Genomic DNA, 18,251 nt, shown 5'->3' with positions numbered 1-18,251 from the left:
TTGGAGATTCTGCCTTGACAGTTCCTTAGGCTGAAGTCCTCTTCATCCACGGTGGTACAGCAAAAGTAATAAAGATGAAAAGTGAGGATTTTGCCTTTCCTGGCATGCACTGTCCGCCTGGGTTCAGACCTGGGAGGGCTTCCTCCACTTGCAACATCAGTTAGGCAAAGCCAGGTCAAACAGTTCCAGCACATTTGAACTCGTGACTCCCAAAGGATAAGGACAAAATAATGAGCACTGTCCTATCGGTAAAGGTATCTCATGACTCCATCGCCCTCACCCCACAGCTGACACACCTGAGGAACATATTTGCAGGGAGCAAGAATTGAGACCACAGTTTAGGAAGGGGCAGGGCACAACCTGTAAGGTCTGCAGACAAGACTTAGTGCTCAGCAGCTATCCTGCCACAGGGAAAACCCCAGCACTGGGAACCAGTCACCTACGCTGGCTCTCATACTCAGATCTCTGCCCTATGCTGGAACTGTTCATTGCTTGTCAATGAGTAGCAACAAGATAATTCCTTTAAACTCTTGAAAATAACTTTGTCATGAGTAGTTTTTGTAGTTTTTCAATCTCTTTCCCAAATGTAGTTATGGTCCCAATCCTACAAATTGTTCCCTCTGAATAAATTTCTTGAAGCCACTGCAGTGTGGAAACTTTGGCTGGGATGAAATTCTGGGCTCTTTTTTGTCAGTGGAAAAGTTTTGCTTTCCTGGTAATAAAGAAGCCTATTCCAGCTGATGGAATACAGTTGATGGTAGCTTTTTTGTGCATACTTTGTTATATCTGCCCATTTTATTGAAAGTTTATCATGCAATAGTTCATGACAGTTCAGCTGCAGGTCTCCATTTTGAAACAACAGAAAAATCAGCATTTCTTGATACACCTTTATCAGTTTGTCTATAAAATGAGCTTTTTTTCCTCTCAGAATTAACATGTAACACTCTTCTTTGCTTCACACATATTTTTTGTGCAAGTGTAAGCATGAAATCTAGAATTGCATAAACTGGACCTAGATCAGTGGATGTAATGTCCAAAATGGCTGTTCTGCCACTACAGGTAGAAAGACTACTCTGCCTGCAGGGCTTTATTTGAAGAGCTGGTGTCTAGACTATTATTACTAAACAATTTCACAGTGAAATCAGTAATTCTCAATATTGAGGGCTTTCTGCTAAAAATTAAGCAGGCTGTCACTTTGCTATTAGACTTGCAGTGTAAGTGACAACAAAATGAAGATAAGGCAAAAAACCTTTAATATTTCAAAAAGTTACCTTTTTTTTAAAAATGAGCAGGAGGAATTTCTTTGATTGTTTTAAAATGTTTTCAGTTTTTAAAGTCTCACTTTACTAGGCTGGTATCAATTTGACTTCTATTTTTATATTACTCTCCTGAATATTGCATTATAGAGGAAGGAAAGAATTATCTGGTAATAGCATTGGCTTATACTGCAACTATTTGACAACACAGCTTAATTCATAACATTGGGAGGTTTCCTCAGGAAGAGCGCAATTGATTTGGGAATTTTTTTGCTACTCTTTCTACATTGAAAAATCACATCTCAGCATTTATACAGTTACACTTCAATGGTGTATTTATTACTCAGCATTACATCTGTGCTAACCAGTGTTTGGCAGAACTCGTGATTTGAATGTCCCTTATAATATTTGGCTTTTTCTTTAAAGTTCCAGCTCCCAAAGTCATGCGATTACATCAAAAACTTCAAGAGGAAAATAAAAAATAAATGTAGACCTCATGGCTTAGAAATGTGACCTGAATTCACCCTAAAGGTTCAAATACCAAAGGGAAAGAGCACAGTGTAGTAACTTTGCAATTGTAAAGATTTTTGTGTTTGGGGAAGGAAGTGTGACTCATTAATGACCCTTTCTAACCAGCCCTAGGTGCTGATATGTTGTGTTTACAAATTAAGTGTCACATAATTCAGTCACAAATCAGCACAACCTCCAGTGCAGGGACTGCTACTTTTTGGCATGACATGCCTCTGCATGTGTAACTGTTCCTTGATGCTTTTCAGAGCTTTCCACTATAAAAGCAAACATAACGTCCAAAATGCAAATGCTTTATTCATAGTGGTAACCCAGACTGAAGAGAGAAAAGAGATTTTTCTAAGCTTTGCCTACAAACTCCAACCTTATGTGCGTGATAAAAGCTTTAGGAAAACAATCCCCCAGGATCAGAGTAAAAGCTATATAAACACAAATGGAAAACGTTTATATGCTGTTTTGGAAACAGCTTACACAGGAAAAAAAGAGGAGTTCTTTTGTCAGTAAAGCCAAACCCTGTTTCCTGTGGAGAATAAGCTACAGGGGCGAAGTCATGCTGGAGCTGTGCTGAGGACATGGTGGCATCGCTTCCTCACAGGGTGAGGTGGGAGAGGCCTTGGGCGCTCATGCCAAGTCTTTGGACAGCACACACACATGTTGTATGAATTATGGTTGCACAAGGCTCCTTACACAGCTTCAAACGTTGTTCTCTGCAGCCCCGAGACCCACGCAGGCGCTGGCACCTCCAGCCATTTCACTCACCAGAGCTGTTAGTTACACCATTTAACTGGTTAAAACCATCACCTCGCAGCTTTGTGACCCACAAGTAAACGCTGCAAGGATGGAGGTGGAGGGTATGGGCTGAGCCCAGGGGAGCAGGTCAATGGTGAGAAGGTAAACTGAGGTGATGGGAGCAGGCTGAAGTGATGGAAGTGGGCTGAGGCGATGGGAGAGGTCTCAGGTGATGAGAGCAGGCTGAGGCGATGGGGCTTGAGGTGGCTGGAGCAGGCTGAGGTGGTGGAAGAGGTCTGAGCCAGCAGGAGCGGGCTGAGGCAGCGGGAAAGGGCTGAGGCGATGGGACAGAGGTTGAGGTGCTTGGAGCGGGCTGAGGTGACGAGATGGGGCCGAGGGCTCGGGACGGAGCCCTGCTCCCGCCCAGCGGGCGCTGCTCGCGGCAGGCAGCGGCTGTTTGTTGTCAGGAGCGGGCAGACCCGCCCGGCAGGGCCATGCCGCGACACGCAGGCCGCGGGAAGGACTGCGATTGCGGGGCAACTCTGGCACACGCGGCGGTGATGACTGCAGTCCTGCCCTGTTGCTCAGCCCTCACCCGAGCACGCCTCCTACCCCGGGGCTCAGCGCCAGAGCCGTGGCACCCCTCCTTTCGGGCGGACACCCGTGGGCGGCGGGAGTATCGCTTGTAAGAGAAAGGAAAGGCGCTCGCCGAGGTTGCAGCCCAGCCTTACGTGGCGGAGCGGGTCTCGAACCCGGGTCCTCGACGGTGGGAAAGGAGCCTCCCCACGCGGTGCATTGTGGGCCCGCACTGATTTATGCAGGAGCCGCGGAGGGCGCTGGGAGAAGCGGGAGGCGGCGGTGCGCGGTGCTCGGTGTTCGGGGCCGGCGGCGGGTCGGGGGCCGGCGGCAGCGATTGGGGCTCTCCGAAGCGTGAAGGGCCTTTACCGCCCCCTGAGGCCTCGGCGGCATTGCCGGGCCTAGGCTGCCGCGGGACGCAGCGGCACCTACCCGGCCTCAGCCGGCCCCTCGCCGGCCACCACGGACGTGGAGGAGGCGGCGGCGGCGGCGGGCGGAGCCGGGCCCGGCCCGCAGGGACACGAGTCCTCCCGCCGCGGGGGAGCCTGCCCCGCCGGTCGGTAGGGGCCGGAGGGAGGGCTCTCTCGGTGCCAGGGCCTCCGCGGCCGGACTCGCTCCTGTGGAGCTGCGCTGAGCCCCGGCCACTGTGCGCGGGCTGTGGGGCCGCGCTCCCGGCGCTGCTGGGGCCTCCGGCGGGGCGGGGGGAGGCCCGGCCCGGCCCGGCCCGGCGCTCCCCGTGAGGAGCGGAGGAGGGGGACGACCAGAAAAGCTCCGTGTCCTCAAGCGGCATCTTTGTTCGTCGGGCCCTGCCGCGGCGAAGAGGAGCGGCGAGCCCCGGGCGGGAGCTGCCGGTGCCCCCGCCTGACTCCGGGGCCTTCCTCCCCCGCCTGTTGCCTCCTGGCTCTGGCGCTGTTCTCGGCCGGTTTCTTTGACCCCTCTCGGCTGGATATCTCGGTTTTGAAGCATCGTCGGTGGGACTGGCCAGGGCGAGAGCGGGCGGAGGACTAACGCAGAGGAAACAACAGGTCTCTTCTCTTCGCCTGCCAAAGCGATACCAGCGCCTTGCTCTTGGGATTATAAATGTTTGAACTAAGACCCAGGGAACTGGAAGGAGAGCCTCCCGCTGGAATTAACAGAAGAGAAAAGAAGGGAGGCTTTTCCAAATCCTTTACGAGAAAGCCCGTGCCGTTTTCCCATGCTGTCCGTACTGTGTTTAATAACGCGATTGTGACCTGAGTGGAATTTAAGAGCGATGAACTGTTGACGCTTGTTGCGCCACTGCATCAGACTGTACAAGTTTTTACTTTTCCTTTTCTTCAGCACATGATTCCCCCATCCCAGCTGTTGCAGGACCTATGGGCCAGTAATAGAGGGATGGGAAGCTGAGACAGTTTATTTTCACATTCTTCTATTGTGGGGACTTGGCCAGTTAGCTGAAGCTGCTGCTGCTTTTTACTGGATCTGCTCTTTTCTTGGCAGGTTTATTTGTGTTCATGTGCACGGGGTGTTCCAATTAAATAGACATTGGACTAGAGCTGAATGGATGCTTTGCGATCTGAAAGGTTTTTGGGGATAGCAAAAGCCGACTGAAAACAGAGAAGAACTGGTACTGCAGGAAACCTGGGGCCTGTTTTCCAAGCCTTTTTATTTTATTGAGCAAGGTAAATAATGTAGTGGTGTTGAAAATACAGAGCTTATGGTAATCATGCATGAAAATGTTACAGAGCACTTCAGGCTGTTCCAAGTCTTTCAAGGGATCGAGAGGTCCCACAGTCAGGCTCAAAATAAGTTTAATTGTTCTTTAAAACGTTCACGTACGAGTGTAAAATTTAAGGCTGAAAACAAACTTTGTCGTACTTGAGAGAGAATTGAGGAATCGATTTGTTTCTGATTTGCCTTAGGTTATTGCAGGGTTGTGATGTTGAGAGGCTGGCTGAAAAACTTAAGAAGTCTTAATGGTTCAGTGAGAGCGTGCAGTAATTAAATCAGTTTGTTTTCCCCATGCTTTTTTAAAGGCTTGATGCATTTAACCTCTTGTAAGGATCTGTTAGGGTCTCTTAAAAGTCCTTTAAGTTTAACAATAGTACAGTACTTAATTTGCATTGTTAGCTGGATTCAGACTCTGCCTTTCATTATTTTTGCTTAGCTTTCCTTTTGTTATCCACAGTGACGGCTGCTGCCACTTTGTAATGAGTTTTTTGCTTTTTATCTTTCTTTACCAGTGTATCACCTGAATTGGACTGTTTGGATTTACCACTAATTTACATGCATCGCTTTTACCATAGACTTTCTACAGCCAGCATAAACTCAAAGTACTGTTTGAGATACTATCTCTGTATGTTCCAAGCGTTGGAAGAAGCAGATAATGCTTCTCAAAATATGCAGTGTAATCACTTACTGGTTGAAGTCTGTAATTTTTGATGGCACGCTGCACACTTATCTTTGTTTTTCTTTAAAGATCTCAGCAGCAGTTTACTTTTAACAAAAATATAAATCCATTAAAATGAGGTCACAGTGTGAAACACAGCTGTAGAAATCTGGTTTTGCAAGAAGTCACAGGATTCTCATTAGGAAGTGATGCCTTGATTAAATGGATTGTAAACCTTTTCTCTCTCAGTCTTAATGAAACAGTGGCAAACACTAAGGTGCTGGCAACCTTTGCTGATGCTATCATTGAGAAAGCTAAGTTGGTATTATGGGTAGTATCCCAAGTTCTTTTGCTTATGCTGTTTAGATTTGTTTGACTTTAAATTTATGGTCTTTGTTTTGTCTTATTTTGTTTCAAGATGATGTGTGAGGTGATGCCAACCATCAGTGAGGCAGAGATTCCCTCTGGGGGAAATGGAGGCCATGGTTCAGGTTCCCCGTTACAGTCAGATGCTGATTCCCATTTTGAGCAATTAATGGTATCCATGTTGGAAGAAAGGGATCGCCTTCTGGAGACACTAAGAGAAACTCAGGAGACACTAGCGTTGACCCAGGGCAAGCTGCATGAAGTTGGTCATGAGAGAGATTCCTTGCAGAGACAGCTCAATACTGCACTGCCACAGGTATGGACATTTTGAAAGGAAGGTACTTTTCGATAATATTTGTATTCTTTGTGGGATTTTGTTGGCTTTTTGTATATTTAATTTGCTGCAAAGTTGGGTTATGTTAGGGGAAGATGAATCTAGCTTAGTACTTCCCTGAAGTATCTGTTGGTGCTTGCTCACTTGGAGAAAGATACAAAAGCAAGGCAAGCAGGACACATCAGCCCTTTCCCTCCAGTCTGCTTTCCTGGTTTCTGGCATTCCTTTGGCTTAGCCTGAGTGTGAGGTTGTGTCTGCATTCTTTCGTTTAGTAGAACTTGATGGACTTTCTTCTGTCACTGTTTTTTAATGTTGTTTCCAACTGCCTGATTCATTCACGTACTTCAGACATTCTGCGAAAGAAAGCAAGACATTGATACCATAATGGACTTTCACTTAAAAACTTGCTAAGTTTAAGACTGCTACCTTGTGAATACATGCTGAGTGGTCATGGCAGTGGAGAAGTCTGAGTGTGGTGTTGAATTCATTTACTTCCTTTTGGACTGGCTTCTGGAGGATGCAGTGTACCAACATAAAGCCTGTAGTGCTAAATGTGTTACACAGGGCAGTAGTGTGCAGTTAGAAAAAGGGATTAGTGTCTAGAGAACTTCTGGTTTTATTCATTCTGGTTAAAAAGAATACAGCTGAACTTTGAACACTTGGGAAAGCATTTGGTTGTAGGCAAAGCAGAGGCTGCTTTCAGTTAACTGTTGATAGCCTTGCGCTTTCTAACGTGGTTGGTTGTCCCAGATATGTCATGTTGATGTTATACTTTCATATGTTATTACAAGAATACTTATTATTTTTACAGATGTTTACATATCCTTAAATACCGGAGTTACTGTTGATACCCTTTGAAACAACAGGTTTAAACCCTTCTGCTTCCTCTACTCTCATTATCATATAATTACTATATGACCCTTGGTATGTACTAGCAATTACTAAGGGATAGAAACTAGAAAGTAATACATGTTAATCTAGTTGTGTTACAGTGGTATGATGGAAATCAGAAAGGACAAGTTTCCAACCTTTGTTGCTCCCTGGGTTAAATCATGTGCTGCAGGCAAAAATCATTCTTTGTTGTTTTTTGGTTGTAATAATTGTGGCTTCTCTTTAGCTGCTATTTCAGGTACATTAATGGATGCCATTAACCAATTGTGTGATCTGTAAACTTGGAATTTGTGGCTGGGTAGAATCACCCAAGCTCTAAACTGTACTGTTCCTCTTTTCCCTTTTCAGTTCTCAGCTTTCCTTCCGAAATCTCCTAAGCTGCTTAGTTTTTAAGTAAACATTTCTCTCTAAACATTTCTAAAGGATTAATGCAATTGAAAAAAACAATTCCCATTTTCAGGAATGTCATAATTGCATAGTTTCACGTGAAATCTGTAGGAAAGCAAGTCTCATAGTTGGGTTGAGAGGGAAATTTTGCTGCAGTGTATATAAACATACAGCAGCGTATGGATTTTTGTAGATTGCTGGTGAAAACAACTGCTGGCATGGTGTGAAACTATGACACTCTCGTCCTCTGTGGTGCTTAAGCTGGAATGATTGTGGAAGGTGATAATTGATGGTGCTTTCAAAAGGCAAGAATGTTCTGTTAGCCTTGCTACAATCAGAAGTAACTGCTGTGTTTGACAAGTTTTTGTTATGCTGAACAGTCAGTTACTTCAGAGGTGTAAATTTCTGATGAGGAGAAACAATGTTGGGTAGTTGGGGTTTTTTGAGCTCTAATAAGTGTTCCCTGGGAAAACTCTGTGGTGAGTGTAATATCTGAAACTACTCAAACGTTTTTGTTAATTATTTCAAGCTGAGCATTCTTTTGAACACTGCCTCAAATGACCCATTGTTCAGCTGTGGATTTCAAGGAGGGCTAGAAGCAGGATAACTTTAAATTTACTGACAATTGTGTTATATTTTTCTCAGGAAAGAAGAGATTTAGTAGTGTACGTTTTAAAAAGGTTTTTTATCGTTGTTGCTTTCAATTTAGTAGAAAGAGGTGAGAAGATCAGTTTAGGTGTACAAATACTAGTATAATTGCATGAATTGCTAAAGCACAATGCAATCAATATATTATTTCTCCCTCAGACTTGGTATGTAGCTTGCGACACATCTTTGTCGTTGATTTTTGGAGTGCTTTGTCTTAAGGGGTATTGAATTGACTTGTTTGTATGTGTGCTTTTCCTGTGTTATACATTTAGCTGAATCAGCCAGTTACACTGTTTTGATGACTGATGAAAACTCCTTGTATAAAAGAAGGAATGCCAGATTGATTTCTTCTATACCAAAACTACTTCTCTGTTTCTAGTATGAAGGCACTCAATTTTTAATGGCATCTCTGCACTTAATTCCTGACATTCACTGAGTTTCTCTGCCTAAGGAAGAGTCTCAGACTAGTGTGTATATGGTTAGACAATGGCAAATGGGTACTTATGTATTTGCCCATCTTGTAGATCATAGAAGTGAATTCAGTTTATACTGCAGCAGTGATGTGCATTTCCTGAAGTGCCAGAGAAGTTGACTTGTCTGGTATACCTATAGTGTGGTGGTCAGCCAGTAATTTAAAGGCATCAGTTCTAGCTCACATAAGCCCATAACAGCTGTTTGGAGTAAGAAGACTTCTTTATGGATGTCTAATTTGCAGAGAGAAGAGCATTCTAATCTTCTATAGATGTACTTTATCTGTGACATTTACACAGGGTAAAATTGACTGTGGTTTTTTTTGTATGGACAGCTGGAAATGAAACACATCAACACAGTCTTGATAGAATAACTGGATTCTTGGCAATGCTTTTTGTTTTCTGGGAGTTACCTTCTATTACAGATTACCCCAGTCAAACTGCACTCTGACCTTGGAACGTGAACTTGATGACAAGAAATTGCTGTGCCAGAACTTAAATTGATTTTACTCTGCCTAGAATTTTTCACAGGGAAAAAAAAAGAACATTTTACTTTGAGAACTTAAAGAAGTTTTATTTTTAATGTAAACACATTCAGTTCTGATTTAATTATGGTCTTAGTGGATTGAATTATGCCCTTCATGTGCCTTTTTGGAGTGTGTTCTACAAAATTCTAAGGAAAGGTTTGAGTGCTTAAAGTTAATCTGTGAAACATACAGGATGCTGCTGCGTTTAGATGTAAAATGTTGAGCTGAAGTTTGGCAAGGTCCAAGTGACTAGCAGCTCTTGCTATTGAGGTGTTGCAGGGTAGGGTTCATTTTGCTGGTAGAATTTAACATAGATGATAGAATCATAAAATCATTGAATGGTTTGTGTTGGAAGGGACCTTAAAGCTCATCCAGTTCCAACCCCCTGCCACAGGCAGGGACACCTTCCACTAGAGCAGGTTGTTCCAAGCCCCTGTGTCCAACCTGGCCTTGAACACTGCCAGGGATGGGGCAGCCACAGCTTCTCTGGGCAACCTGTGCCAGCGCCTCAGCACCCTCACAGGGAAGAGCTTCTTCCTTATATCTAACCTGAACTTCCCCTGTTTAAGTTTGAACCCATCACCCCTTATCCTATCACTCCAGTCTCTGATGATGTTTCTGTAAATGACAGCAAGATGCTTGTTTTGGATGGAGGAGACGAGAGTTTAATTTAGAGACTCTGGTACCTAGCACAAGTAAAAGCACAGCTGATGAATTCACAGCAACTTATATCAGGATGGCAATTTTAATATGTAAGCTTATAAAACTCTTACAGAAACATAATATTTGTACATCTGTTAGTACAGCAACACTAAGATCCATCTTAATCTTGCACTTGTAATATTTTGGTCTTAAATACTTTGTTTTAATTTCTGTGCAAGGTAAGTAAAAGAAGTTTTTCCCTCTACTTGGTCATGTTCAGAATTTCTGCATTCAGCAATATATATATATATAGGGGCAGATGAGAACTTTGTTGGAGGCTCTGTGTGTAAATAAGAACATTTTACTGTAATGTGGAGGAAAAAAAAAGCTGCCTATAATTTTGGTTTGGCTTTGGCTTTACTAGATTGCCCAACATGTCTTAATTTAAAATGAGCCTGCAGCAGGCCATGTCTAGTTGCTTTCTATCTATAGGAAATACTTTATCACTACAGCACATTTCAGTTAAAAATAGCATGTGTTGGTTTATATTTGTATTCAGTTAGTCAGGTACATCCCTGTAGAATTATCTTCCTTACACAGTCTCTGAAATACTGTTCAATGTCTCACATATAAGAAATAGCTAAACATTTGGTCCAAAGACTGCGCTGGTATTGTTTTATAATGATGAACTCAAGGATTTAGTTGCCATTCTAATAATGGTGGTGGTTGGATTTCCTCCAGACAAGTTTTAAATAATACAGGATGTCATAGACGTAGAAATAAGGTTTTGAATTGTACATAATATGAAGAACACAGTTGCAGAAAGTACATTAAGTAAAGGGCTTGCCAAACTTTGCAGCAGCTGAAATTTCCTTGGCATTTTAAGTGCAACTCCATTTACAGTGTTCACAGCTGTTCAGCCTTGAGGTGACATAGCTTTTAGTTCTTACTTTTGCAAGATGTGGTACTGACTTCTAAATAAAAAGACATTAATCTCAGCAGAGACGCCTGTGTCCAGGAATGATAGAGATCCAAAAGGATTTCAGATGTGCAAATGTATGTCAGAGGAGATACAGCCTCCACTTCCCTCAAAAGATGAACATGACTCTTCCCATTGCGTTTTCAGACAGCTGTAATCTTAGTCTTGTCTATGTTGAGTTTCAGTTGTTAAATCTTACTTGGTTCTTGCTGTTAGTAAGTTACTGGATAGATTTGTCTTTATCTAGAGTAGTTTAAGTCAGGTGGAGGTAGGAGTTAATGTTCAGAGTTCTTTACTTTATCAATAAACCTCAACTTCCCTAACATTTCTTTCTTTGCAAGGCATGGAAACAGACAATTTTTGTCCAAAACATTAAGAATATCAAGTTATCTGGAAGTATGCTCTATAACTGGTCAAAAAGAGGAGTAGCTACACATTGAGGAGTATATTGAGGACCAAGTCTCTAGCATTTGTTCCGACTTCTTGGTTTTCATTTAAAGAGGTTTGGGTGAGTTTACTGGAACATCCCACCCCTACCCAGCAGACTTCTGCTTACCTATTGTTAGCAACTTGCTGTTTATACTGTGCTTTTAGTTTGTCTTGATTATAAAAAGACCTCTTGGCTAGATAAGATTTGGAATTAGTTTGAAGTTTTCTTGTATTTGAGGATGAATTTCAGTGGTTTTATAGTGTTCTATCAATCCCTTTAATAAAAAGACTGTGTGAAGCCTAAACCTACTGTTTTTATTTTCCTTAGTTTATTTGTAGGAAGAGTGTTTTGATGACTCCACAGAAAAGCTCTTTTTCTTTGTTTTTAATAGTGGATGTAGCCTTGAAAGATGAGCTGGTGATTATTTTTGCCTACTCTTCTGTGTACAAATGCCTGATAATGGATTTATTCATGTTTGTTAGTCTTAACTTGCAGTCTGACAGCTGTATATAAGCTCGGGTGAAAAGAGCTGTAATCAAAACAAGCTGTTTTAAAATCTCAGGGTGTATTTAGAACCAGGTGAACTTCACATATATCCACATCTATGCTAACTTGCCTGTAGCCTCTTGTAGCACAGGTAGTGTTTATTTTGGTATTCTGAGAATTCTTTGCTTGCAAGCCATTGCATTTTTCTCTCTTCTTTTTAAGAGTATAACTAAAAACTACTTTCACGATGTTTGTTAGCAAGACTTATAGATTCAGGGTGGCTACATAGTTGTAATTTCCTTCTAGACTCTTGGATTTTTATTTTTAAAGATAAATATGAATTAAATACAATTTTCTTCTCTCCCCTCTCCTCCTTAGAAGTTCTTAATGTTATAACATCCACTGGTCTGTGACTTTGTTTTCTCCTTTATGATACTTATTTAGGAGAGGTGGATGTGGGTTTTATTCATTATAGGATTTGATCTTAATAGTGAATGTTTGTGCTTTGATACGTGTAAATCCCTTATAGTTAACAATGTCAGAGAACTTGAATCTTTGGAGAGAACATTTTAGCTATTAGTAATTTTGGGGTTTACTCTTCCTATGTTATCACTGTGTTCCAGAGCTCAATTAATACACTTCACAGTTATTTTTGCTTTTTTAAATTTTTCTTGCTTTAAAGGAATATGATAGAGGTCTCTATGTAAGCTGCTTTAGCAATTTAGGGAGCTTAAGTCACTTTAAGTCTGTAAGGCTGACTGGTGTCTGTTGACATATATTAGAGAATACTTATCATAATCTCTTGCTCATGTGGATCTTGAGCTACAAATACTGAGAAGGGATAAATTTATATTGTGCATGTCAGGTAATCTGGGTGTTCATAACTTTCCAAGTGTATTTTTTTGTAAGCCTGCCTGTGGAGTCTCCACAAGTGTAAATGGGGAAATGTGTGGCAGTTCTTGCCAGGAAAAATGTTTTCATATTCTCCAGGCTGAAAGAAGAATTATTATTTTGCTGTTGAGTGGAGTGAGTTTTTTATTCAACTTGGACTTTTTCACGGGAGTGCATGGAAATAGTGTTTCTGCATCTTGTAAACTCCACATAACTCTGTAGTGAGCTGGGTACATAGCTGTAGGTCGCTTGAGGAGATGACTCTCCCAGTTGGTATATTCAGAATTGGAGGAGTACTATGATTACAATACTAGTTAAAGTTAATGCTCAGTTTCATTCTGATGTGTTTTTCTTTAGGTTCTCTGTAACCTGATGTGAAGAGTTGGTTAACTTGGTATTTTGCCTGTGACCTTTATCTCTTTCAGACTTTACCTTGGGTTTTGTATAAGCTCTACTGAATATCAGCTCCTTTTCTTCTTATGGGCATGACAAGGCTCTGTTGCCTGTAGCACTTTTAAGAAGAGAAGCTTTGTTGCTTAATCTTCTCTTCTGTTATTCCACAGTGGCTAGCCTTGAACTTTGCCCATGTGTTTATGCTCATGTCTACTCAGGATATGGTTTTTGAGGATGGTAGTGACAATCTTAACGGGAATATGATTTTGATTGCATCTGAGAGATACTATGACTTTTGATGGGTACATATGAATAAGAACAGTCAACATATCTTTTCCTGTAGTTCATATGGTTATGTCTTCAGAATTATAAATGTTAAAGAAATAGTATTTTGTTTTGGAACTTCTATGAAGTGCTCCAAGATTACTTAATGAAAAGATCCTTATGCTACCAGTATTAGGCATAATCAGATGTCTTCAGGGCAGATCTTAAACAAGCACCATCACTTGTTTAAAGGGCCATAGGGAAAAAAAGCTTGGAAAATTTGATATGTCTGTCCTTCTAGTTTTATGGAGGAGAAAAAAGAGCTTCCATTTGGAAAAGAAGCGTTTTCTATTTGTTGTGATAGGAAAATGGGCAGGCTTTGATTTTTAAATTATTTGTTATTATTTTACTACTTAGGTTTTTTTTTTCTTCCCCCTCTGTAGAACAGCAGTCTCTATTTGGGTGTGCTCTGAGCCATGCGGTGTTGTGCCTTACTCCTTTTGCTAGTACATGGTAGGGTTTGGCATCAAACTCTGTTTCACATCTAACTGTCTAGAAGTATTCTGAAGCACAGTGCTTGCTTCTTTTAATCCTGCTTCTCATATAAATATATATATTGAATTTGGTTCTGTTCGGTTTATATGTAGGGAAACATTGTTTTTAAATGCATATTTACCTTTTTATAAAGGATTGCAGGGTAGAATACCTGGTAAAACTGCATAAAGAATGTAGACCATGGGTTAATAAAATCTTTACTGTTGAAAGAAGTGAGACTCTTTTTTTCCCCCCTCAAATTCACAGAACAGTGCACAGTATAACGATATAATTATATAAGCTGAATATTTTACCTAGTTAAAAAAACAAAACAAAGCCACCTTAAGATGTGCAGTTTAAACAAAGAATTAGCGTTGACCTATACAAAGTTTAGACTGGCTTGACGTATAGTTGAAAGATCTCATTGTGAATGTTCATGTAAGAAACGACCTTGCAGTTGAAGTTTATGAATAGTTGTCTTTTCAACATTGACAATTTCCTGTACTGAGAAATGTGTTTGTTTTGAATGACATGAAAAAGATTTTTGGCTGCCCAAATCCTTGGTCTAAAAGCTAAAACTTTCTTTCATGTGGAGAGGGCTCACTCCATAAAAAGGATCATAAAATCCTGTTATTTTACTGGTACTGGGTCATTTTAATGCTTCTGGATCCATGGTTATCTCAGTAAATAATAACCAATTTTATTAAGCTGTTTTAGCACTGTTTCTGAGCACGATCATGAAACAAGCCACCAAAGAGGGAGAGAGGTATCTGAAAGTGGAATTGCTTGCTTGTTTTAGTGTGTGCTTCACAAAATGCTTACTCTGAAAGCTTATTTGGTGTGTAAATAAGTTGTTTTAAAAAAGAAAAATGTGAAAAGGGATCTGCATTCATCTGAAAGGACTTCTGACTTGATCAATGGCAGGGGTTTAAATCGTGGATTTGTGGGGTTGAGTTGTGGATTCTCTAATGTCAAATGTGAGCCTGTCACAGAAGTAATTTGGCAATATATGCTTTTGCCAATAGAATGTCATAGTCCAGACTCTCCTCTTCTTTGCACTGCTGTCCATAAATGGGAACCCCAGGAGCTGAAATGGTGTTTTACCATGGTGAGGTTTGTGGGTCTCTGTTAACCTTGCCGAATGGATAATGCTGGACCTAAATTGTGTTTCTAGCTGTGCTTTTCACTGTAGTTTGTGCTTAAGTAAGACTTGTGGGTTTACTGTTCCCCAGGGGGACTTGAACGCTGTGTTATTTCATGTTCTTTAAGGTTCTCTTGTGTATTGTATTGAAAGTCCTGACATCTCGCACTTGAATATCTTGCTACTACTAGGATTTAAGACATAGGCTACCTTTTGTGTTTTAATTTGGGAACCCAGAAATAAAAGAGCCTATTTTTCCAAATCAAAGGTAATTAAAAAAATTAAATGGGATTCAGTTGTTCAAAAGAGTTACCTGTAGTACTAAAATTCTTCGGATAATCTAATAATGGGAGAAAAGGATGACTCTGCAGCTGAGACACCAACGCTGGAATAACAGAGCATGTATGGAGGGTGCTCTTGGATTTATGGGTCAATCTGGTTGTGGTTCTTACATGTTCGTGCGTGTCTCAGGTGAGCTTTTAACTTCAGAGTATCTCTTCAAAGCTCCTTTATTTCCCATATTACATTGGGGTGAATGATTAAAAGCTTGGTTTAGATAATGTCGTAGGTGCCTTGGGATACCACTCTGAATTTTGGGGGATTTTATTACTTTTATTCCCGAGTAATGTATTTTTCATGCAGTATTATCACCTTCTTGTAGTTGAAGGGGGGAAAGGTTGGAAGGTCCTAACATTCTTTTAGCTTTGCGTTGAAGAGCACAAGGCAGGTGCATCTTGTAATTTATGTCTTTTAGAACATGCAGCTTGAGTTTTCAGAATGTCTTTTGGGGGTGTGGTTCAACATCGTCTTCCAAAAGCTGAGCCTTTGTTTTAACAATCTGGAATTACTTCATGTAAAATGGATCTGAAAAAGCTTTTCAGGATTTTAGCTCTTCGCTGCTGTGTGCATGCAGGAAAGAAGCTGTCCTTTTCCCCTCCTGGAGTATTAGTTATGCTGATACTTACGTTAGTGCAACTCTGATCCCCTGTTGGAACTGTAGTCTTCAGACACTGCATAACTCTTCTGTCATTTGTGCAATGGTTATAAAAGGTTAAGTCCTGGGAGGTAGTAGAGGAGAAATGGGCCAAGCATGCCCATGCCTCAATGGATTAGGAGGCTGCAGTATTTCCCTGTTGCATCATCTTTCCCTTGTTTGTAGCCTAGTGTTGATTAGGAGCTTCTCGTCTCCTCAGACCAGGTTCCTCACCAATCCAGCTTCTGCTTCAGCATTTGTTACTGGTTACAGCATGTTAACAGGTTGTCTTGTCTCTTCTGTCTTTTTTTCTCCTTCCCGCCTTTCAGTCTTACTCATATCCCTGGTTTGGTTTTGTGATGTAACATGATTTTTGGGTTCAGGTAGTTACGAAGTTTGGAACTGTTGATTATGGGCATCTTTTGTGGCAAGACAAAATTTACTTTGAAAGTTAAAAAGCTTTAAGAAAACCCCATAAACCAACTGTTTGACACACAATCTATGTTGGTGAGGCAAGTTTTTCTCTTGTCTGTTGCAAGGCCTGAGACTACCCTTTTTGCATGGCCTTGAGTTGCCTTTGTTTGTAAAAATGGAGCAACTTTTCCATGCAATGGTCCAGTTGCATTTATTCTGAATATTGCAGATTTGGATATATTTAGCTTCAGTTAGCCCAGTAAATTCACTTAGCATGTAAACTGGGATGATAGAGTACAAAGAAATAGAAAAAGAACATGTAAAGAGCTTGTAAGTTGAATTTCCTGCTGAAGGCATGTGTCTGTCCTCCTTCAGTATTACTTGCTTAAACAAGTTTGAAGTTATAAGACTGAAGTGTTCATCACTTGGCAAAATAAATAAATATATATAATAGGAGAGCACGGAGGGGGAAGTACGTGTTGATGCTTGTTTAATAAGGTGGCTTGGCCAGCCTTATTCAGATATTCCCAAGCATTCCCTTTTAACATAGTGTGAAAAAGTACTTTACAACTACTAGCCACAGAGCTAAACCTGACAACTAGAGGCCAAGATGAATGATTAGAATAGGGCAGGGCAGTGCCTCAGCTGCTGCTTGCAGCTTTTGCAAGCAGAAGTATCTTGTCACTGGAATGATCATGCATGACTGATCTTGTCCTGGCTCTATTTCCAAAAGAATAGTATTAGTCATGTGAGGATGAATTTTTTAAACACATTAGAACGCAGTATTTAGGATTAAATCAGTTTAAATTTCTAAACCTCATGGGAGTTTCATATTAAAAGAGAGCTGAGCCAGAATTGTGCTATTTCTTGTGAGTGCAGTATGTGTAGAGTTGATAGAAATACACTACTTTTTCTTCCTTTGCCCATGGAAACTGATAGTTCAATGTTGTTTATGACGTAAAGGATCTTGCTGTAGCTTTTATAGTAGTTGCTGAGCACCTGTAGTGGGGGGGGGTCCCAGGAAAAATACTGAATTTGCTATATTTTCTCAGCATATCTTGCAGTAGTTGAACATTTTGGCATTTTTGAGGAGCATTGTATGCTGTGTGTGGGATCCCAGGACATCTTGACCAACTTTATGTGGAATGGAAGAACTGAAATGAAAGCTCTCCAGTGTCATATTAAAGATGGAAACTAGTTTTGTCCCATAGCTTGTCAAACTGGTAATGCAGGATTCTTCCTTTTTAATTAAGTACAACTGTATTCTCTTTTTGCCATAGTGGGTATGGGTGTGGGTAGGTTTCTTCACTGACATGGACTCCAAAAATGGAGATGCCTAAAGCTACAACTAAGAAGTTGTGCTTCTGCTTACTGTATTAGTTACTAATCAAAATAGACTAGGCTAGGGGTGCAGGAATGTGGTAATTCGTATTGTGAAACCCACAGAATTCACTGATTCAGAGTGTAACTGAGAGGCATTTGTTTTTCAAACACCCCCCAAGTATTGTGAACTTATTTCTTCGTTAAGGTAAAGTGTTCTGGAATACTGGTAGTTGGACAAGTACAGTATTGGAAAGGATTACTCTGTTATTGACTGCTCTCAACAGTTAGTTCTGCACACCGTAGCCAGACACATCCCAAGTTGAAAAGCCTGTTTTTCAACGATGACTAAAGTTTTCCTGATACATATTTTAGCTGATCTTGTACATTTTCCCAAGCTGAACAAGCTTGGTATGGTTTCAAATACTTTTGTTCCCTATCTGCCCTTTCAGGGGATGCATTCATGTACATCCAGCTAAGGTGGAACACTTTGCATAACCACCACAATGAAAAGATTATAGGCATGTGATAGAAGAAGGTTTTCTACTATTGCATATGAATAGATGCCTAGTTTCAGGCAAGTCTGGAGAGTGCTTCTGTATTTCCTATGCTTGCTGCTAGGCAGCTGTTACCTTCCAGCTGTTGTAATGGTTCTGCTTTTGGACTTACTTACTCAGAAGATTCACAGTGTTGCCTGAGGAGGG

The 18,251-nt window shown here is 41.1% G+C and overlaps 1 protein-coding gene across 5 annotated transcripts in view; it reads left to right on the top strand.

Annotated features, from left to right (window-relative positions):
• Positions 1-1,407: 1,407 nt before the first annotated feature.
• The window catches only part of PPFIA1 (PTPRF interacting protein alpha 1), a 62,621-nt gene continuing 45,777 nt past the window's right edge, over positions 1,408-18,251 (top strand). For all 5 annotated transcript variants that reach the window (XM_030484033.1, XM_030484032.1, XM_030484029.1 and 2 more), the window contains exons 1-2: positions 1,408-4,750; positions 5,876-6,139. In XM_030484033.1, coding sequence (XP_030339893.1) covers positions 5,876-6,139 — 264 coding nt within the window. In that variant the 5' untranslated portion in view covers positions 1,408-4,750. The remainder of the gene's footprint in view (positions 4,751-5,875; positions 6,140-18,251) is intronic.

The sequence above is a fragment of the Strigops habroptila genome, chromosome 4 (assembly GCF_004027225.2).
Source record: "Strigops habroptila isolate Jane chromosome 4, bStrHab1.2.pri, whole genome shotgun sequence".
Classification (NCBI taxonomy): Eukaryota; Metazoa; Chordata; class Aves; order Psittaciformes; family Psittacidae; genus Strigops; species Strigops habroptila.
Note: the sequence above shows the minus strand (reverse complement) of the source record. Positions and strands in the feature narration are given on the sequence as shown.